Source organism: Triplophysa rosa, linkage group LG24 (genome assembly GCF_024868665.1).
Source record: "Triplophysa rosa linkage group LG24, Trosa_1v2, whole genome shotgun sequence".
Lineage (NCBI taxonomy): Eukaryota > Metazoa > Chordata > Actinopteri > Cypriniformes > Nemacheilidae > Triplophysa > Triplophysa rosa.
This window is the reverse complement of record NC_079913.1, coordinates 6,862,523-6,885,185: the sequence shown is the minus strand read 5'-3', so window position 1 is coordinate 6,885,185 and position 22,663 is coordinate 6,862,523. Positions and strand designations below refer to the sequence as shown.

At 37.2% G+C, this 22,663-nt stretch overlaps 3 protein-coding genes across 5 annotated transcripts; 1 reads left to right on the top strand and 2 right to left on the bottom strand.

Moving 5' to 3' along the window:
- Nucleotides 1–1,226: 1,226 nt before the first annotated feature.
- On the bottom strand, nucleotides 1,227–7,290 carry tspan33a (tetraspanin 33a). Its single transcript, XM_057324292.1, has 8 exons — nucleotides 6,981–7,290; nucleotides 4,159–4,213; nucleotides 3,768–3,895; nucleotides 3,558–3,632; nucleotides 2,907–3,002; nucleotides 2,661–2,789; nucleotides 2,165–2,326; nucleotides 1,227–2,074 (listed from the first exon to the last, which is right to left on the bottom strand). The coding sequence occupies exons 1-8, from the start codon at nucleotides 7,068–7,070 to the stop codon at nucleotides 1,973–1,975; spliced, it is 837 nt and encodes a 278-aa protein (XP_057180275.1). The 5' UTR covers nucleotides 7,071–7,290; the 3' UTR covers nucleotides 1,227–1,972.
- A 645-nt stretch (nucleotides 7,291–7,935) lies between these two features.
- On the top strand, nucleotides 7,936–19,586 carry slc26a5 (solute carrier family 26 member 5). Of its 3 annotated transcripts, none has more exons than XM_057323622.1 (20): nucleotides 7,936–8,066; nucleotides 8,155–8,181; nucleotides 9,555–9,820; nucleotides 10,322–10,461; nucleotides 10,545–10,655; nucleotides 13,081–13,253; nucleotides 13,505–13,669; nucleotides 13,837–13,989; nucleotides 14,087–14,169; nucleotides 14,252–14,399; nucleotides 14,773–14,886; nucleotides 15,078–15,155; nucleotides 15,362–15,457; nucleotides 15,702–15,808; nucleotides 16,101–16,170; nucleotides 16,732–16,824; nucleotides 17,045–17,170; nucleotides 17,492–17,701; nucleotides 17,966–18,020; nucleotides 18,255–19,586. In XM_057323622.1, the coding sequence occupies exons 3-20, from the start codon at nucleotides 9,666–9,668 to the stop codon at nucleotides 18,383–18,385; spliced, it is 2,208 nt and encodes a 735-aa protein (XP_057179605.1). In that variant the 5' UTR covers nucleotides 7,936–8,066; nucleotides 8,155–8,181; nucleotides 9,555–9,665; the 3' UTR covers nucleotides 18,386–19,586. The 3 variants fall into 3 exon arrangements, with proteins under 3 accessions (XP_057179605.1, XP_057179604.1, XP_057179606.1); XM_057323621.1 differs by having other exon boundaries at nucleotides 8,155–8,185; XM_057323623.1 differs by lacking the exon at nucleotides 8,155–8,181 and having other exon boundaries at nucleotides 7,938–8,066.
- psmc2 (proteasome 26S subunit, ATPase 2) lies at nucleotides 19,587–22,654 on the bottom strand. The gene is made up of 12 exons (XM_057323624.1): nucleotides 22,485–22,654; nucleotides 22,111–22,148; nucleotides 21,924–22,005; nucleotides 21,695–21,794; nucleotides 21,481–21,612; nucleotides 21,330–21,402; nucleotides 21,140–21,235; nucleotides 20,887–21,051; nucleotides 20,717–20,804; nucleotides 20,303–20,505; nucleotides 20,048–20,144; nucleotides 19,587–19,863 (listed from the first exon to the last, which is right to left on the bottom strand). The coding sequence occupies exons 1-12, from the start codon at nucleotides 22,552–22,554 to the stop codon at nucleotides 19,706–19,708; spliced, it is 1,302 nt and encodes a 433-aa protein (XP_057179607.1). The 5' UTR covers nucleotides 22,555–22,654; the 3' UTR covers nucleotides 19,587–19,705.
- Between the last annotated feature and the right edge of the window lie 9 nt (nucleotides 22,655–22,663).

Here is a 22,663-nt window from a genome sequence, read left to right as displayed (position 1 = left end):
CTAAAATGCAAATATTTATAAAAATACATATTTATCAGGTATCAACAACGATAATGATACTTATATTCTAGATACAGGGGAGTAAAAAACAAAATGTTATTTATATTGATTGGAATCATTTGCATCATATTTATTATAACATTACAATTATATGAATACAATCGTGGCCAAAATTTCAACATTAAGGAAACAGCAAAATTTTATATCCGATGATTTTATATATTACACATACATTTTGGAATTTAGATACACCCCTTCGTATAATGTTTGCTCAAACTGCTTCTCGTGGTATGTTTGTAGTGGTCTTAACTCATGGCTATCAGTGTTTATTGCTCAGAAGGAAATTTGCCTGCTGTCTTCATGAACCTGTGGGATTTTATGATAGTTATTTACCATTATACCAAGTTTCCTGAGCCTTCTGTAACTGTGATTGATGACTGACTTCATCTCATTTAATTGTCTTACATTATTATTGTCTTTTCATCTTATCCCCACGGGCACAGCAGATTTCTCAAATTTGGAAGTTGCCATGGTAACTAAACAAAATTCTCCAAGGAGTGGAATAAATTTGTGTAGTATGGTGAATCAGATTAAGGCCGCAGCACTTGTTGGTCTCGAAGTGGATGGTAAAATATGCTATGTGTGTTCCCAGCACAGGGCCTCCTTAAAACCCCTGTCTAACATGTCTGCTAAGGAATGAGCCAATGAGAGACACAGACCAGGGACCACACACACACACACACACACACACACAAGCCCCAAATGGGAGAGCCTGGTCCAAAAAGTCTCTCTTGCTCTTAAACACACACGCACACGTTTATGTTTATATGCATTTATACAAAATAATACCTCTAGTGTTTTCATATTTCAGCAGATGATTTTCCAGTGATCTTCAAACAACATTAAAGAGATAATTCATCTAAGAATAAAAATCCTTTCATTGATCTCAAAATGAAGGTATTATCTGGAAACTAGATTTTCAGATACATTTTAGTACAGCAATCGATCTTCCCTGTTCTCAACAAACTGCACTTTTGATTTCTCTGCCGAGTGAACTACACCAGGTTTGCATTTCCTACAATGTCTATGAATGTGTCTTTGTAGTGTGTGGTTAAGGTTCAAGCTCACTGTAAAAACCCTAGCATGTGCAACACTGTTTTTTATTTGCAATTCTCTATAGATTTACAGGCTTTTGCAGATTATTTAGTTTTAATAAAAGAAAAAGAGTAATATATTGTACAATGCATATTTGCATGTGTATTTAATGTCATTAAACATGATAGTACTACATCTAATAATAATGCAATAGTAATTTAATGTAAAAATAATATCTATGTTATTAGTATTATATAATAACGTGAGCGGTTAACAATGATGAATTAACATGTTTTTGTTTTAATAGGTAAAGGAGGTGTTGTCAGAATACTATCAGGAACGTAAACACTTGATGGTCTGACCAACAGAAGCATGTTGTGTTTGTGTTATGACCAGATGTTGTTGATAAGGAGACCATTTATGGAAGATTACAGCCATAAAGTGTAGAGCTTCGAGTACTGTTGGTCATAGCAGGAACTTTTATCCAAAGCAACTTAAAAATAAAGTACATCACAAGCAAATTGTCATCGTGTTATATATCAACAAGTTCCTTTTGCTAAATAAAAATGTACACTTAATGGAAATTTAGTTTTGAAAATCAATGAAGTACAAGAGAATCTACGTTTATCCTTTGTTAGGATTACAATGCTCAAAAAACAAAATCTGTTGCACATAAAATAGTTTTATTGACCTATTGTGTATCTCACATGATTTATACAAATATTCATACTTATAAAAGCTTATGCAAATGGATTTGTTGCACATCTCAAATCATGACTCGGATAGCTCTGTGATCTTTGTTTTCCTAATTCAAAGTACAATTCATTTCAGGCAATTCAGGGAGTATTCCAGTACAGTGAAGTACAGTACAGTGAGTTCAGCTCCAGGGGTCTGAGCGATGTTGAAGGTTGTAGTTTTGTAATTTAATCTGATCCTGGATTTGATTAATAAGGATCTGGGAGAGCAGGATTCCAACCAGCTGATAGAGAGAAAAAGAGAGGCTGTCAGATTAATGAAATCCTAAAAAGTGAAATGCGTAAAGTAACCGTCATGATATATTACTGGTCACCTGTGGGATGGCCAGGCCCAGCGCAATGCCTCCCAGTAGAAACAGGTTGCTGTGGATCCAGTTTACTACTTTATCAATACAGCCGTTGGTGTTGATAAATGCACCAGCTTCTTGGTAATTGAAACCCTGCATCCCTTGACCACACATAGTATTTATAATACCCTGGCAAAGAGACGAAGATTAGAACTAGAATAAATATATTTTATCATGTATAAAATAAGGAAATATATGCAGTGGCCATAAAAAATGGTCCCTGTTTAGACTCATACAACCCACTCCTGATCCAATGGAATTTTTCAAATAATGTTTTAAAAGCAGTTTGTTAGGTTTTATTAAAAAAAGAAAAACAAAACGTATAAAGTATTTCGCCGATTGTCAAACAGTGACATTAATACAATTTAAGTGTGACATTTTTTTGGGGGCCACTGTAGATGTACTGTATGATTATACATAATTAATTTCATAGCACAAACAAGTTCATCAGAATTTTATTCACCTCGTCTTTTGCGAGCAAACAGCAGGAGTACGGAACTGAGCAGCGTTCTTTGCTGGGGTTTTCTTTAGAACAATTGAAGTACATGTTCTGAGACCAGTCCATGTAAGAGATCCCTCCACAGCAGTTGAACTTCCCATCAAAAAGATAAAAACATATTCATTATCAAAATATAACAGAATCACTATACAAACATGATCTAACATGCAAATATGTAAATTAAGAAACACATGCATTCACAGTTCTGACCTGTTTTTGTCCATAGTCTATTAGATTTTGTAGGTCTAGATCATCTCTGTAATGCTTGATAGCACTATTAACCATATCTGTTACTTTGCCACGTGCCTGTAAGAGCAAAATGCACGAATAACTGTTATTTTCAACATTTGAGATATTTCATGAATAACTGTGATATTTCAAAAGGTTTGATATTTACTTTATTAAGAGCAGACATAAAAAGCAAAATGCAAGTTGCTTTATCTCAGCTCAGTTATGCCGAGTAGTTGTAAACTACAGTAACAAGTAACAGACAGTAGAGGGCGCAATGTTTTAACTTAAAAACATTGTATGCTTGTAATGGGAACTAATGCAGGTCTTGTTATATCATGCCCAGAATCTTTAAACACGGTACTTATGACTGTCTCTACAAACCACTCAGTGACAGAGACCTTTAATAGTTTTAGTAAAATAGCATAAGTTGAACCTATTGTCTTAAAGATCAAAAAAACTGAGTCAAAAAGGTCACGTATGTACATTTTAAAGTCAGGTCCATACTTGTACTGTATGTTATGTGGCTAGTGGTATACATACTCAGTTTGCTATGTTATTTTATAAATACAGTACACCTATCAGCCAATCAGAGTGAAGTGCTTTCCAAAGCTGATTCATGATGTTGTTTACCCTGTCTGAGAAGACAAATCCCAAAACACCAGCCACTAGCTGCAGCAGAAAGATGATAGTCAAGCAGATGCAGAACTGCAGGAGAACAAACAAAATACAAAATAAAACAATGTGCTTTATATTTGACGATGAATTATCTTTGCTTTATTTCAAATGTATTTAAACAGCATTTTGCTCATCCTGCTGAATCTCATTTGCCTGTCTACTGACCGTTTGCAGTAAGCAGATGTTCTCTCTCAGAGAACCCACACAGCCACAGAACGTGATGAAGAACATCATGATCCCCACAATCATCAGTAACAGAGCGGGGTCTATAGTCAGGCAGGCCAACGCTGTCTCTGCGTATAGACACATAACAAACACACATATATTTTATAGATGTGAGGATGGATATTCATTGAGTGATAAATGATGACCCCGAAAGCCTGAATTTGAGATTTGTCTATCAAAGCATCAAAAAAGAGTGTTTGTATTTTCATTTTAAGTTCGTTTTCATAAACAATAAAACACGTTCTGCTTTTAAAACATGATGTTGTTGTAAAAAAAGAGCTATTTACAGGGTTGTTTTGGAAACAATGTCATTGCAAGTAAACACACTTACCATGTTTTACTATCCTGGAATAAACGCCAATAGATATCAGGACCAGTGCGATTATCTAGAATGGACAGATAAGGTAGACGTCAATTACAGTCCGTTTTTAAAATTAAAAGGGATGCTGTACGTTCTGTACTCTACTTCTAAGTATAGTTTCTAATACATTTTCTGTAGGATGTGGCAAAATTAAATTATTACTTTTTTTCGTTAGCTTTTTTCTCAATCATATAACAGGATTTAAATGTGTAAATGCTTTAGATAGCTAAAGGTCTTATTGTGTTCACTGTTTAAACAGAGGATTGTGAATCTGCATGTATAAAAATGCAAACGCATTAGAATGTGAAAAAGTTCATTTGATGAAGAGCGTCAGGAAATTCTTCACGAAGAAGTGAAACTTCAGAGTGTTTTTACACTCCAGTACTCTGAGTTTGACACAATGTAGCCCGCTCTCTCTGAAACAGCTATCAGGTTACTATGAAACGCTGCATCCTTTCATTCCTGTCTGAGAAAGCAGTGCCTCTAAGAGATCACTTCAAAGCCAAAAAAAATCTACTTTGAGGAACTTTTTTAACCAGTTTTGAACCTTGAGAAGCCAACTTATTTACTTACTAAAAGACTATTATTTCACTCTGCTTTTTCAATAGGCCCTGTAGATCAACACATACAGGATGATGCTAGCAACACTAAGGTTATGGGTTTGAATCGTATGGGACACACATGATGATAACTTCCAAAACAAACTTTCGTGTTGGATACACTGTATTTCTCTGTAGATCATAAATATGACTTCAAAATGCACAAAATTGGAAATTTAGGAATGGAAATTTAGTTAAGTCATTAACTCAATTTTAAAATAAATGTGTAGGTAATAAGTACCCTTTATTTTATTGTAATATAATTGCATATTATTCATTAAAAAAATTGACCATATAATCACATATTAGGCCAAATTCAGAGCTCCTATTTTAATACAATAATGAAGAAAAATGATGACATATTATAAGGCAAATATTATAATTTGGATTGATGGGTCTCAAGCGGCAATTCAAGAATGTAATCAACTCTCTGACATATTACACACACAAAGAAAAACAAGTTTGCACATGTTTTAGTACTTCTGCAAATAACTTTTCACAACTCCTTAGAATCTGTCTTCAGGTTAAAGATTCACTACCACAGGTTCCAAACTCTTACAATCTTAAGTAATACAATAACACAATAAGTAATACAATTATTAAGTTACATAAGAGTGTGGAATACTGTACTCTCAACACTGAGCACTCAACATTTCCACAGGTACATTACAATTCTTTATTGTAACACTAAAAGCACAGATGTGTATTCCTATTCCATCAAACAAAAAAAGAGGGTTTGGTGCCTGCCTATCCCTTTAGTGCATTGAGAACGACAAAGAACCAACCTAATGTCAACAACAGTCCTGCAGCCAAATGCTCAGTATTATAATGGGTTATAATAATAATAAATGAATAGATGTTGAGGCTTACAGCACGAAATCCCCTTAGGTATTTGCATTTGCGTATACACCAGCAAGCATTGCAATCCACTACAGAGTTGTAATTGCAATTTTTTAAATGGTTACATTGTTGCTTTGAGGAGACAAATCTGCCTCACTGTTAATCACCTAGTTCATTTAAATTTGAAAGCTGAATGATCCAAGACTGTGTGTAGTAATCCACGACTGTTTTAAATATTTTGGGTATCTGTTTCTACTAAAGAGGCATTATTCATTTAGGTCTATTATTTACTTAATACTACAGGGCAACAAATAAAAGAAGCATGGGGCCCCCACTCACCCAAAACACACTGGGTTTCTCTATCAGCATATGAATCAATGAGACCCGCTGCTTAGCAACAGGCACGGGTTCAAAAAAGTAAGCTGGCAGTATCAAGATTTTAACAGAAGAGGGTTTTGTTGATGAGGTCTAATGTAAAGTCATTATTATTCTAGCCAGATCTTATCACGCAGCAGGCGCTGTGTATTGGTGAAAAATGCGGGGTGAGAGTTTGACAGAAATTCTGAGTTGTTTTCTCATTATAGCTTATATCTAGTCAAGATCAAACAGGTTTAGGTGCTGTCCTGGGTCGAATGAAATGTTATGCATGCTCTAAGTATTCCAAGCATCTACCCTGTGGTTAAGTAATATGCAGTTGTTGAAACATGCCCATAGGTGGTGTTTTATTTTAACTGAACACACTATTGACTAAAAGTAGCTTGAGATGTGTACTGCTAAATCCCTGCTGAATTAAAAACAAAAGAAACCTTCCTAGAAAGTCGAATGGATTTAATGGTTATAATGGGAATTGAATTGGTTTTAGAGACTTTAAAGATCTCTTGTCTTTACTGGTAATGTGTTACTGGTGGGATGTTACCTGGAAGATGGAAACCAATATGGCAGATATACCTATACAACATATGCCAATACAACATATATTGGTTTGGTACACCAATATAACCATTAAATTCTATTGGAATGAGGCACAAAATGCACCACATATAGCAAGTTTGTAATGGTTTTAATAAAAACAGCTATTTGTATTGGAAACCATTACAATTTTTATTGTTTTTTGTCCTCAGCAGGGATATGATCTGTCATTAGTGTGCAAGTAAATTAAATACAAATGTGTAGCCTACATGTATGCTCCGTATTCAACAACAAGAGGAAGTTTAAAAGTAATTTGGTTAAACATTAATAAATCCGAGACGAGGAGGAACTACAATGTTTTTTATATAATGCAACATTTTGTATCACTAATATAAAGATTGCCTTTTTACTTATTATTTACTTATAGGTATGCGCGTCACTTACCCAAAATATCACGTTGAAGAAAAAAAGCAGATACTTCACCACTGGACTCACGAAAGAATGGTCCTCGTCATATTTCGATGTTCTTGACATGATCAGAGGTGTATGATGTTTCTCACCTACAAACCTTAAACGTCACCTCTGAACTAGATCATCTTGCTGAATCAGATTCGGTTCTTTCTAAAACGACTCTCGTCAACTTTCTCGCACCGCAAACGATCGCGCCGTGTATAATTACAAAAACGCATCACAACGAATGCGTGCTTTCTGTCTTAAAAGGCATTTCCTGACTTAAGAAGGTCAATGAACTAAAAAAAGCTGAACAACACAGAGCCCATGTGCAGAACAAGCGTCAGTGGGCGTATCCTTCCTCGCTTTTTATCGACTTAACTTACCTGTGTGTGAAGGTGAATCCAAAACACTCTCCGTACTATTGTGAACTATAAACTGTTAAAACCATTACAAAAGTTTGGATTTCTTTATGCAGATTGGGTAGGATTTTAAAGTCTTTTTTGATTACATGTCTATTATAATGTCCCATACCCTTTAAACCCTCTAGTTGTATTTTGCCATACAGTATTTTAGCTGAGAAACAGATTCTCCAAAACCATTAAGTTTTTAATAGGCTATATGAAGATATTTATTTTTCTTCATTGTTCTGTACAAATAAGTCATCACTTTTTGAAGATATTGCTTAGGTGATACACAAGAGGGCGCCATGACATTACACTTGCCCTTGGAAATTACTTTGGAAAAACAGCATCCTTGTTTGTATTCTTACATATTTTTTACGTTGTTTTATCTTTGTAATAATGTGCAGTTTCACATCTATAAAGTTTTTATATTTTTATCGTTATTTAACGATTTTTTATTTTAACGCTCCAAGAAAGGAAAACTACATATCCCACGATCCATTTCGCGAATAAAGTGACGCATGAGGTTGACGTAGAGCCTCACGCATGGATTACGCAGCTGTCGCCTGCAATAAAGGGCTTTCCCTGTTACACAGTAACAAGAGTCCCAATGCTCGCTCACTTGTCAACTAAATTCACCCACCTTGGGTCATTTGCAGGACGGGAGCGGTGAGAGGTAGGATGCTCTTCGCTTCTTTACCCTCTTTAAACCGCAACGCAAAACCTTTTGGCTATACTGTAACTGTATCATACCTGTCTAACAGGTTCTCGGAGTCGGACGTCTGAAAAGAGTGGGTAGGTTCTTATGTTTTCTTTTATTGATTTTTAAACCTGACCGAAGTATTTCGTACAGGCAAACAGTCACGTACAGTGTCATTGCGTCATGACTCCGCAGATAGCGCTTGTTTACGTTTTTGCATGCATGTTGGTGGTCGTATGTCAGTATTTGAGTCTTATATTTTGTTAACAAAACTCACTTCAGAGAATTGCATCAGCATATCCAAGAGACACGAACGATTCAACACACACCAAAAACACAATACAAATTCTAATTACAAATACCATTAAAATCATTACAGAATTATTTTATATATATATATACACGGTTGTGTGTGTGTGCGTGTGTTCATGTTTGTATATCCCGGTGGGGACCTAAACCTGAATACACACCAACACATGGGGACTCGTGTCACCGTGGGGACCAAAATTGAGGTCCCCATGGGCAAAAAAGCTAATAAATTGTACAGAACAATATTTTTTACAAATCTAAAAATGCAAAAAGTGTTCTATGATCTTTAGGTTTAGGGATAGGGTTAGGGTTAGGGGATAGAATATACAGTTTGTACAGTATAAAAACATTACGCCTATGGACTGTCCCCACGGGGATAGTCAACCAAAGCCGTGTGTGCGTGTGTGTGTGTGTGTTACAGTTGGATTTAATGAAGTTGTATTAGTTTACATTCCACCCAACACCATAACAGAAGAGACCACTATAGTTTCCGTTAAAACCAATACCTACTGTATATACCCAATATTCCCATTACAACCATCAAATCCATTAGAAATTCTGTGTTTGTTTGTTTTCTGCTGGACATTTATGCATGGTAAAACCATGTAAGTATCGTATAGTCATGTGCTGTGCAAAAAATGGACGGGGTCATACAGCACATTATGACTTATGGGTTGCACAAGCTTTATGCTGTGTCCTTGAGTTATGTTTTGTGCTTTAGACAGACTGGGGTTGGAACTATTTGTACGCGTTATCAGTCACACACAAGTAAATAACATTTCATTTTTTTAAAGCAAAGCCTTTTTGGTTTCTCTAAAATGGATAAGTTGGACGACCTATAAGATTTATGCATTTACCTTAGTTATTGCTTATAGTGCAATAGTCAAGTATGTGACGCATCCAATGCATGACAAATCAACACCAACTTCTCTGGCAAGTTGTAAATGCCAAAACCTGTTACCGTTCAGGGTTATTTTAAGGACTTGTAATCCTACACCAGCACAGTTTGTACACGGTCGCCCCCTTTAAAAACCAAGGGGGTGGTTGTCAATGTAACTGTATTGAGTATTGACTATCATAACATGTCATAACGCTGTAAGTCACCTGAAATAAAACCAACACTGTGGTTCCAAGTAGTTTTTTCTTTCTTCACAGACTGATCTCTTCCCACCATATAGTGAAAACAGGAAGTGGAAGTGTAGAAAGAACACGTGTGCAACCACTAGGTCTCCAGCAGCCTGATATGCCTGCATTTACACTGTTGCTATGGAACAAATAACCGCCAGCGAGGAACCGTCCACCGCGGCGATATACCGCGTGGAACGACCAGTATTTAGTGAAAGTTATCTTGACTCTGGACTTCTACATAGGAAGAAGAGAACACCCAAGTCGTGTATACGGAGGGTTAAGGAGCAGCTCCGGTAGGGTTATTTTATTATGTCCTGCTGTCTTTGTTATTGTTTATTGCGTTTTGATCTGATTGAATCGGATTTGCAAATTTAAAGAGGAAATAAACGGAACATGTGAATTTGCTTTCTCACTAGTAGACTCAGATCTCAGACCTGTGAGTCCTGTTATGTATACTGTTATTACTAAACAAAAATCACCTTTGTTTGCTGTATTTGGGAAAGAAACTGTTTGGGTCTTATCTGAGACTAGAAGTGCCTAATAAAAAAAAGTCAGCTTTAACATGATAAAACCATACAACTGCGTGAATAACCATTGGTCATTTATGATGTCTTCCTTGTTTTATGATATCATCTTATCATACCGGTAAGGTTTCAGCGCTACCAGTAAATTTACACAACAATACAAAGTGACACGTTTGAACTGCATCGGTTAAACTTGTCTGCCCCCATCTGCTCCTGATAAAATCCTTGACTTTAAGGATACATATCATTTACACTTCTATTGGTTTTCAGCTGTTCATCTGAGAAAGCCAAATCTGTTGCGCTTAGTTTTCTGCCTATTATAACATGGCTGCCATCATATCCAGTGAAAGAATACCTGTTCGGGGACATTGTTTCTGGTATCAGCACAGGTGTGATGCAGCTACCTCAAGGTCAGCGCTATTCAATAACGCTCAATCAAATGATCTGTGAATCTATGTATCTGACCGGTTTTTCTCTCCCTCGCTTTCAACAGGTCTTGCTTATGCGATGTTAGCAGCCGTGCCTCCTGTGTTTGGCTTATATTCATCTTTTTATCCTGTCTTGTTGTATACATTCTTCGGTACCTCCAAACATATTTCAATAGGTAAGGCCCGCCGGCACGCATGCCATGCTATTAATGAAACGCTTGAGGCTTGAAATGTGACATGCCGGCTCAGTTTAGCAAAGTCACTGTTATTAAGCGTACCGCTTTTTAACTGAAGCGCTGGTAGGATGTGCCAACCTCTTTAGGGAAAGGCTGGTGCTGTTGCGCAGACGCAACAAATGTAGAAATCAGGTAGTATGTCGGATAATGTGCATCACATCGGGTGTTTTCAGTGTAAACATCTATTTTGTTTATAATGGGAATGCTTGGGAGCCATTTTTTATTCTCATTATAGAGAACCATCTGTTTTTCCCAGCATCCCGAGTCCTTTCCAGGAGGTATAGTCCTACCAGGGAGTCAGTTTTCCTTGAGTTGGTTTTTGCCAAGAGTACACGTCGACCACACCAAGGTTGCTCATATAGTAAAGTTCTGTATTTCGTAAAAGAAAGCGGAGAAACTCGCACCACAGCGTTTCTGAGAACTGGTGGTCCAGACATGTAGTTTTTACGGTTGGGTAGATGCCCCGTGGCGCTATTTTCGTCTCCCGTTTAGGCTGATGTTCAACCCCTCTGAAGTCTCTGCGGGACATTAGAAACACCACAGTGAAAATAGATCAAAGGTTCAAAAGTCAGGTTAGCCAAACCAGAGTTGTTGCTTCAATATCGTGCTGCTTGGACCACATGGATGGAAGAGAGAGAGTGAGGGAGATGGTGGACTTTAGGCCAAGTGTTCTGGTGCACAGAGGCATGTCGCCTCTTGTTTAAACAACACTCGTGCTTTACCCCTGTATGGTGTATTGGCAATAAAAAAACAGAATCACTTGCGTAGGGCTTTATCTAGATGGAGAGGCAAAGCAAGGCTCAGTACTCTATTCATTAGGTCTCTGTACACATACACAAGTGCACTGGGACTCATTTGCTAGCATTGCTAAATCTGCACACTTTGTTTACTTTAAAGTGAAGCAGTGATTACGGTACTTGTTTGTCTGTTACACAGTGGCTTTGTCAGACTCCTTTCCACAATGATAAGAGTTTAAGTGTGTAGTACCTGTAAAACTATAGAATGCTTTGAATGCATTGCAAAATGGACATACAGACAGTGACTTGATTTGAAAGGTTATTTATCAGAGCAGTGCATTAGGGGAAAAAACTAAAGGGGCCTGAAATTTAAAAGGAAATGAATGTTGTTGCATTATAGATGCAAAATAATAAACTAAATTACATTTGGGTAGTTGACGAATAAATCATACAGGTTTCCTATGGTGTAACACATAGCAAAATTCAGAAAACAAACTGTTAATAAAACATTGTTTTATATGATTCATATTTATAGGGGTGGTTTCCTGGACAGGGTTTGAGCCTAGTCCCAGACTAACCTAAATGTTTAGTGGGCGGTTTCCCAGACAAGGATTATCTTAAGACAGGACTAGGCCTTAGTTAAATTAGGATAATTAAGTTGTTTTAAAAAACATACTTTACAAAAAAAATATTACTGTGTGCATCTTGAGACAAAACAATCACAGTGATATATTTTAAGATATGTCAGTGCGAGTTGTTTTCGATCAAGGCATCTCTCACATTTAAGTTAGTCTGAGACTAGGTTTAAACCCTGTCTGGGAAACCGCCCCATAGTGTCTTGATCGAAAACAACTTGCACTAACATATCTTAACATATATCAGTGCGATTGTTTTGTCTCAAGATGCACACCAGTAATGTTTTTTTGTTAAGTATGTTTTTAAAAACGACTTGAATATCTTAATTTAACTAAGGCCTAGTCCTGGCTGTAGCTAATCCCTGTCCGGGAAACCGCCCCAAAATAGTTTAAGAGAGATTTATCTTCATTGTTTGTTTTTTCGAAATTTTTGCCATCACACCGTAGGGCAAATTTGCATGTTAGTCTGTCAACTACCCATTTAGTTTTTCTAGAAGCGTTACTATTATTATTTTACTATAATTATTATTTCACAAAAGTCATTTTGTTAGGTTTTAATAGACAGCGATCAAAAAACCTTTCAAAAGTAATAGTATTTAGACATTTTTGGAGTTAATGTGGTTACTCTGCTGGGATACACATGTGCGATCTTCATACATTGAAAATGAATTGCATAAATAGCAAAGAAATGTGTGTTTATTTTTTTCTGAGAAAATGTGTTAATGCTGTATTAATACAAAGTATTTTTTGTACTGTAGAACACATACATTTTTTCACAGTTGTTTCACATATATTTTAAATGTTGCACTAAATGTCTGTTAAATTACAGTGAAGCATTTGTTTGCTATTTGTCATCTATATGCAATACAATTCATACAACAAGGGCTAACAGCTAATAATGGCAACTAAATGTGATCCATAGTGCTGTTTAAGTTTAAGAATATGACACCTTCCTAAGATCTTCTATGGGCAAATGTTTTTGTATTCCTGCAGGTACATTTGCAGTAATAAGTCTGATGATTGGCGGTGTCGCTGTAAGGGAAGCCCCGGACTCCATGTTTGCAGTCAATGGGACCAATGCATCCCAGGTGGTGAATTTTGAGGACCGTGATGCCAGGAGGGTAGAAGTGGTTGTAGCTCTAACAACACTAGTAGGACTCATTCAGGTAAGCTATTTAATTAACCATCAATAAATAAATCATCGATGGTCAGCTTTGTGCATTTACCTGTACAAGAAACAAGTGTGGGATAATATTACTGTAAACATATGAGAACAAGTTAATGGATGCCTCATGCTGTTTATAATAAACACACGGAATGGAATACTGCATAACTTCTACCCACATTCTCAAGTTGATGGTTGGGCATGAATCTTACTGACCGTAGCCTACTTTCACTGTGTTTTGATGTTCTGTAGTTTGTTCTGGGTCTGCTGAGATTCGGCTTTCTGGCGATCTATCTCACCGAGCCTCTGGTGCGAGGTTTCACCACAGCCGCTGCGGTGCACGTCTCGGTTTCACAGCTCAAGTACCTGTTGGGGGTGCCCACTGCGAGGTTCAACGGTCCTCTGTCTGTCGTCTATGTGCGTAACCAACACCCTGTTTTGATACGCTGTCCACAGTTATAAAAATGTTGACTTTTCCTTCACTTTTAGTTTTTTTTCATTCAGCAGACACTTTCATTTTACCAGTTGCCATGTGCAGTCTTTTGAAGTTAAAGCCATGTTTTCCGGTTTCGTTTCGAACACAGAGCATTGAGGCTGTCATCATGAACATCACAAGCACTAATATTGTCACTCTTATCATTGGACTGGTGTGCACCGTGTTCCTTTACGGGGTGAAAGACTTCAACGACCGCTTTAAGAAGAAACTACCCATCCCAATCCCTGGAGAGATCATAGTGGTAAGGCCTTGCATATGAAACATTGTGCTAACGTGTTCAAATTGTCATCAATTATAAATATTTGACATTTAAAAGGAAATACAATTGTTCTTTAAAGGTAATCGTCTCCACTGGGGTCTCGTACGGGATGGTTATGTCTGAAAACTATGGTGTAGATGTTGTGGGTCAAATTCCCACCGGGTAAGGTCATGCAGCCATTTGCTTTGCTTAAATATACAAAACTGAAACCGGTTTACATTTTGTAATCCATCTTTCTTTTAAGGTTGCTGCTACCCAAGGTTCCAGACTTCTCTGTGTTTCCCAACCTCCTCACAGACGCCATAGCTATAGCCGTTGTTGGCTTTTCAATCGCTATCTCACTAGCCAAAACCTTTGCTCTCAAGCACGGATACAGTGTGGATGGAAACCAGGTAGAGAATCATTTGTATTTCACAGCGGAGTTCTTGTTGTGCACCATCATTCAACGTTTTTTTATGGCGTTTTGAAGGGCAAAACCAGCTAGAGGCCACAGTTACTTAGTTACTTGCCATTTAGTAGATCTTTTTATCCAAAGTGACTTATAGTGCAATAATTGCAAAGCCATGCGAAGAGCGAAGCACCATGCCAAGTCTACTGAAGAGAATTAATGTGACCTTATAACTTACAAGTTCCCCGATTCAAGTTTTCCTTCAGAGAAAACCTCAGTTTATCAATCAGAAAATGATCTTGAATACTTCATACTTCATTTTTTTTATGATCCTGAGGTGCAAACAGTATCATTGTGTATTGTTTTTGTGATTGTAGGAGCTCATCGCACTGGGGCTCTGTAACTTTGTCAGTTCGTTCTTCCACACGTTCGTTGTCACCGCATCGATGTCTCGCAGCCTGGTACAGGAAAGCACAGGAGGACATACCGAAGTAAGTGACACGCACACGTACTCCCATTCAAGTGCGGCAGGCGTTCAAAATGTTTTCCTTATATGGAGTGTGTTCCTGTGCTGATGACATCACAGTGGCTGCATAACTGTCATAAAACCATAAAGATAAGATAAAGAGGTTTGCTTCCTGAAGCCAAATTGATTTTATTATGTTAATGTGTGTGTCTGTAGATTGCAGGACTCTTGGCGTCTATACTTGTGCTACTGGTGGTGGTGGCCATCGGATTTGTCTTTCAGCCTTTACCTACAGTAAGTGCAGAGCTGCACCGTATGCACAAAACCTTATGTGATCAAACTAAATGGCTCAACATGTGTGGCCTTTCTAGGAAAATGCAATATAATCTGATTTACGTAAATGACCAAAACCCTCCTGTCAGAACATAAGAATTCTTGTGCAAGACACGAAACGTCAGATGAAGTGTTTTTAATACAGTATACTGTCATCTTTTTATCAGACAGTGTTGGCTGCTATAATCATGGTCAATCTCCTGGGGATGTTTAAGCAAATTAAAGACATTCCTGCATTATGGAGAACCAGCAAGATTGAACTGGTAAGTAGTTTTGATTACATTTTGTCCACTGTTGAGTTACACCCTGCTGTTCTTACAGATTACATGTACTCAACATTTGATAAACCTGATAGCCTTGAAGGGCTCAAGAAAATGCATTGTGCATAAAACGTTGTGAAAATTTCGCTCTGTAAACTTTATCAATGTGTTAATGAAGTAAGGTTATTTTTTAGGACATTGTGAAATATAGTTCTGTTGTTGTTAATGAGTGATGTTTTGTATTCAGGCAATATGGCTGGTGTCCTTTATCGCCTCTGTTCTTCTGGGTCTGGATTATGGACTGGTGGTGGCCATGGGCTTTGCCATACTGACAGTTGTTTTCAGAACACAGTGGTAAATACACTCTTACATTATTCCAATGCCAACTGATGCGTGACACACGGTTTTTATCTGTTTTATAACAGATCAGTCGACTTCTTATTTTTCGCTTTCTTGGAAGAGTATTTATTTAATGTTAAAGCCTATGAAAGAAAGAAATAATGTATAAAATTTATTTCTGATTTCTGTTTGATTTTGTGGATTGATCCTATTAAACGTTTTGGGCTTGTTTTATGAAATATTCATTTTACAGTATTATTGGTGTAATGATGATGATGATGTCTATTTTCTGATCTTTCTATTGTAGCCCAAAAAATGCTGTTCTTGGACAAATCTCTGATACAGGACTATATTTTGATGTGGATGAGTATGAAGAGGTAACGAAGACATTTCACTGTCAAAAAATAACTTTTTGCATCTTTATCCATCTCTACATGAACCATCTCCATTTTTATTGTGTTAGTAACCCAGACCTTAAAGGGATAGTTCACACTAAAATGAACATTATGTCATCATTGACTAACCCTCATGTAATTTCAAACTTTTTTTATTTGGCAGAAGACCAAAGAAGATATTTTAAAGAATGTTGGAAACAAAAACACGTTGGGTTTCATTCACTTCTATTGTATGCACTCAAAACCAATGCAAGTCAATGGGGACCAACGGTTTGCTGTTTCCCACATTCTTCAAAATATCTTCTTTTGTGTTCTGGCAAATAAAGAGAGCCATACACGTTTGAAATTATATGAGGGTGAGTAAATGATGACAGAATTTTCATTTTTGGGTGAACTATCCCTTTAACATCATACGTTCCCAATCACCAACACGTACTCTGCGTTTGGAAGTCACGCAAACCCAGTCAGACATGATTTAATCCTTTTATCCTTTTTCCCACAAACGTTGTCCTCTTATCTGCGTGTTTTATTCTCTTTCTCAAGGCTGAGGAATGCTCAGGGATTAAGATTTTTCAGTCTAATACCTCAATCTACTTTGCAAACAGTGACTTGTATGTAAGCGCCCTCAAAGCAAAGGTGAGCATCAGTTTTTTAAATAACTCTAGGTTTGAGATATTTAAGAAATGAGACATTTCTTCTACTTTTGTATTTTCATGTTCTCCCCTTGAGTGTGTTCGATATGCTCTACAGTGATATGAAAGCTGTTCCCATGAACAGCAGGTGTGTTTGACCTCACTCCAGTGTTTTGCACACATGATAGTTTTGTTATTCTGTACTTTTTGTTTTGTGACTACAGACTGGAGTCAATCCAGCGAAACTTCTCGCGGCAAGGCAATCGCAGCTTAAATACGCTCACAGAGACACCGGGGGGAAGAAATCGAAACAGAGTTTACCATCTAAGAAAAACGCTGTTGTTTTATTGGTATGCATTTTATGAACCTGTCATATTCCAGGAAATTGTCACCTTAAATCTATTCATATGCATAAAATACAACACTTGAAGGTTTACAGTGTCATATGATGTAACATCTTGTTTAGATTATGAATCAGTCCTTCCTGGTAATGATGCAGCATGTTTTAGTTATGAGTGTTATGAGGATGGCACTAGCAGCGTCAAGGTCATGGGTTTATTTCTTATTAGATTGTGCTTACTGATCAAATGTATTGCTTTAACGTACTGCAAAACGCTTTAGATGAAGCAACTGATAATAAATGTAAATATAAATGTTCGGCGCCACAACAGGATATGGAGTTGGGTGTCACTCATGAGGTGGTGGCCGGGGCAGACAAACGGATGGATGTGTATACTAATGGACGGGCCAATGAAACCCAGACAGAGTCCGAATCGGAGGATGAATTTTTCCTGCAGCGTCTGACCCCCATTCACTCCATCATACTGGACTTAACCCCGGTTAACTTCATTGATTCTGTAGGGGCCAAAGCCATTAAATCTGTGAGTAGACAACCCGTATTTTCTATTAACTTTCTATGTAATACATCTATGGAAGACATTTTTGACTGCATCCAGCTGAATGTATAAATTAGACTTATATATGATTGTAACAGCTTATAATTTTAAATAAGATGAATATTATTAATAATCATGCTAGCTAGTTTAATTATTTGAAAAATATTAAACTGATTGATCATATTAGGACAGCAATATTAAGTCATTTGTGGTCAGAATTGTTGATATAATTGTTTCATTGTCCTGCAGGTGATTAAGGAGTATGCAACAATCAATGTAAAAATCGTCCTTTCTGGATGTAGCAGTAAGTGTTATTAACAGAAGTACATTTAGAATCTTTAAATGAATGTAATTATATTTAAATACATGTTGCATTGCAATTTTAAAAGCGTTTCTGATATTTTTGTGGTAAACATCTCCACCTAGAGTTGAACCTAGTAAATGCATATCAGTGGGAGAGAGCAATATAGACAATTCAATTTCAAATTCAGTGCTTTGTTACATTTTAAACCTTTTGCTTTGTTTGTGTGTTTTGCAGGGACTCTTCTATCTGATCTCAGGACACTACAGTTTTTTACTGAGCCAGTGACCCCTGACCTCATTTTCCCCACTATTCATGATGCGGTGTTGCACTGTCAAAACAGGAAAGACCTGCCCACTTGTATCTGACAGCCAATGATTGCAAATGGCGGGACTGATAGTTGCACTGCGTGTAGTGTTGAAACAGATGCTGTTAAAGTGCTGTTACTCCCGAGTCACTTTACCTTTTGGTTGTCATGGTAACAAAAGGAGACCGAGACAATCCTGGTGTAAGGAACGGGTCAAAACATTTTAGATGGACACATTTTTATGATGTGAATACACCAGCACGTGATGGGCTTAACGTCATTGTCCCTGTTTAATTATTACATGAGCCGTGATCTTAAGCTCTGCTGTACATTGTTACTGACGACTAGAGAAGTATGTTTTTTTTTCTTTTAAGTGCAATTAGGTTAGATGGACACTTGACCAGTGTTTATTTTTTGCGTTGGTCTGGGGCTTTTATTGACATTCCATGTATGAGTTTTACAATCATGTTGTTACCAGACTAACTGGCTATAGTATTCAGCAAATAAGCAGTTTAATATGTTACACATTATCAAAATGCTGAACACAGAATTGCAGTGGCGATGACACTGCCTTTTATTTCCTTTTATATTTTTGACAGATGTTTCTGACAAGGCACCATGCAAAATATAGATTTTTTTGTTTATCGTTTAGTCCTAAGAATTCTTACTGTATTTTTTTTCTTCCATTCAAACTGGGTCTCTTCATGCCAAAAATGATGAAGGTGCTTTATTGGTAAATTTTCTTTTTTAGGAACATTAACTTACAAGTGGATTTAGATTAATGAAACAACAGATTTCATCAAGTGCTTTTTAGGCATTCCTGTCTATGGAGCATTACATGGAAGTGTGTCTCAATGTGTCCTCAGACTCAAACCGATCAGATATTTTGAAAGACGGAACTGACCACTTTGAGCACTTTTAAGTCAGAAGAAGGATTCGCACGTATTTTCTCATTGCTTTTGAGATGTTTCTATACGATTATTTAAATTCTTTTTCCTTCTCGCAGTAATGAAGACCAAAAATGAACTACATTTTATGTGGTGCATTTTATTGTGACTTTTTATGCTTTGTGGATTTTAGATATTTTTGTAGAATAACTAAAGCTAAAATAACTCTTAAATTATTAAATGTTTATTCCACACAAGTGCCTTTCGTTTTTTATATTTTTACCAGTCAATTAAATTTTTTAACTAACCAAAGAAGACCAAAAGAAATGTTTCAAATGCAGCATAAATATTGAAATAATAAACAAGGCATAGAAATGAAGTGTAATATGGATAATGTTTTTATTGATTCAATATCACAGAAAAGTGACAAGACATACATGAGAATCTGTTTGAACTATCAAGTGAAACACAAACACAGGAGAAAATAAATCTATTTAGTTATAAGTCATGTAGCGAGGTGTGGCGCTGAACTTGGCGTAGGATTTGATGACTTTGTTCACAGCCTCCAGAAAATCTTTCTCCGTGGCAATTTTTCGACGAGCTCGGATGGCAAACATGCCTGCCTCTGTACACACGCTGCGAATCTCAGCACCTGCGTGGAAAACACAATACACAATGTTAACTAAAGCAAGTGAAACATCAATGTTGCTTAAAGTGTTTCCTTCAATGTTTTGCCCAACTTATGCCTATGTGTAAGGTAAAAGGCGACTATTTCATTGTCCGCTGAATATTGTGTCCGTAGATGTTTGTCAGTAGAACTAGAGGTCAGAACTCACCTGTGCTGTTGGGACAAAGGCGTGCTAGAAGCTCAAAGCGGATATCTCTTTCAACACTCATAGAGCGGGCATGGATCTTAAAGATGTGGGTACGCCCCTGGAAAATACAAATAGACAAATTATATTTTCTGATATCACAATGTAATTTTATATGACACCATGTTTTTTTTTTTGAGGCAGTAAAGAGCATCACATATTGGATTTAGGAAATATGAATAGCTTTCATAAATGAATGATTTAGTATTTAACACTTACTTCCAAGTCAGGCAAGCTGAACTCAATCTTTCTGTCCAGTCTACCAGGTCTCATAAGAGCAGGATCAAGCGTGTCTGGTCTGTTGGTGGCCATTAAGACTTTAATGTTTCCTCTGGGATCGAAGCCATCCAGCTGATTAATCAACTCCAGCATAGTCCTCTGGACTTCATTATCACCGCCAGCTCCATCATCGAATCGGGCACCTGCAAGAAAACAGCATTACTAATATAACCAAATCATCATTGGATTTGAGATTAAGATTAAAAAGGATCTTCTGAGACTGAGATGTTAGGGTTTAAGGCTTCGGACTGCCAGCGGTCCCTAGCTTCACTTTATCCAGATGCCACATGGGACCATAATCCAGCCTTGACTGTATTGTAGTGTCTGTATATTATAAACAAAAAAAGAAATCACCTCCAATAGCATCAATTTCATCAAAGAAGATTAGACAGGCTTTCTTAGTTCTCGCCATCTCAAACAGTTCGCGAACCATCCTGGCACCCTAAATAAGGCACAAAAACATAGCAATTGAGTTTTGTTTTCAAAATGTGTATTGCTTTCTGCTGGAGAGGAAAGACACTTACCTCTCCAACATACTTCTGAACCAGCTCGGATCCAATGACTCTGATGAAGCAGGCATCAGTACGGTTAGCCACAGCTCGGGCACACAGGGTCTTTCCCGTACCGGGGGGTCCGAATAGCAAGACACCCTTTGGAGGCTCAATACCCAGATTCACAAAGCGCTCCGGCTGGAGTTAGGACAAAATGAGAGAACAGTAGTTGAAAATTAACAGATAGTGTTGTTTATTTTTTAATAGCAATGCATTAATGACTTACATGGAGCAGAGGGGTCTCAACCACTTCTCTGAGCTTCTCTATCTGCTCTTTGCATCCTCCAACATCACTATAGGTCACATCAGGCTTCTCCTCCACCTGTTCACATCAATAAGTTTTAATTAAGTGTGACCTTTTTTTACATACTTTTAGTTTTAACATGTTTGCCAAAGAAATTGGAACTATTGCTTACCTGCATCATAGTGACGGTGGGATCAATTTTGGGTGGCAGTGGAATGTGGATCTGATACTTATTCCTGTCAACACTGTTTACAGAAGATTGTAAGATCAATGAGATGTCTCTGAAGTGAAACAAGACAGTGTACAATGCATTTCCTCCTTACCCAACTCTCATGCCTTCTTCAATGTCAGTCGGAGCGACCTGATCACTCAGGTCCACAACAAACTTGGCAAATTGTTTCACATTAATGATGTACTTTGGATCCTCAGAGTCAGCGTTGATTATCTTGGTGCATCTATGAACAAATAAAATCAGACAAAGATTTAAATCATTTAATACGTTTATACATGTTCCTTGTGTCATAAGTACCCTCACACCTGGCCACTTGCAGGGGCTGTTCGCTCTGCAGAGTCTGTTTGTCTGCTGCCAGATCCCATAGTGCCGGAGGGGCCAGACCTGTATCAGATTCTTTAATGCCTGTAGCACACAAAAGATGAAGCAGTGCAAGGATATCAGAACTTCACCATATGCTATTGTAATCTTAATGAATGTGTAGATCCACATATCACAATTAAAGTTGGAATTTCACAATAACAGGACACTAACCTGTAAGCTCATTGATTTTCTTCAGAAGCGACTGGATATCATCTTCCACCTGTTTAATCTGTCTCGAGTAAGTGCTTTGGCCCTATTCACAAACACATAATGCACGGATTACTTGCAAGTGACATTACTCAGACCGTCCAATATGAAATCCAATGTGCAAACACTGTATTTTTCTAGTTACACTCACATAAGTTTTCAGGAGTGCAATGTCTCCTTCATCCAAAGCTGAAAAATAACACAATGATCAGGACCAACAATAGATGACAATAATATGACAACATTTTGATCTGCTCATTTTGAAATTGCTCAATACTAACTAACTTAATAACGTTAACTGTTTAACAGATGACACTCTCTAATTGGTTTGTCTTAAACACGCCACATCTCATATCATTAACATAATGGATTAAAGAGGTTAAATGCACTTTCGAAATAGGTTTGTCATAAACATATTTGCTTTTTGTTGACCATTTTCAAACTACAGTGCAGCTACTTAGCAAATGCTAACCTGCTTGCTAATTTCATCAATTCGTCAAAACACAAAACGCCTCAAAATAATACCTCGAATTGGTTTGTCTTCCTTTTCCTCTTCTTTTATTTTGCGTTGGTCGGAACCTAAATGGTCAGGCATGACTACTTTCTGCCTTTCAAATAAATCCGTACAGTGACTGTTAAAGCAAGATTACACAGCAGGTTTTCAGACGAACAGCCGCAGTACTTTTGTTTTCCGGTTCAGGCGG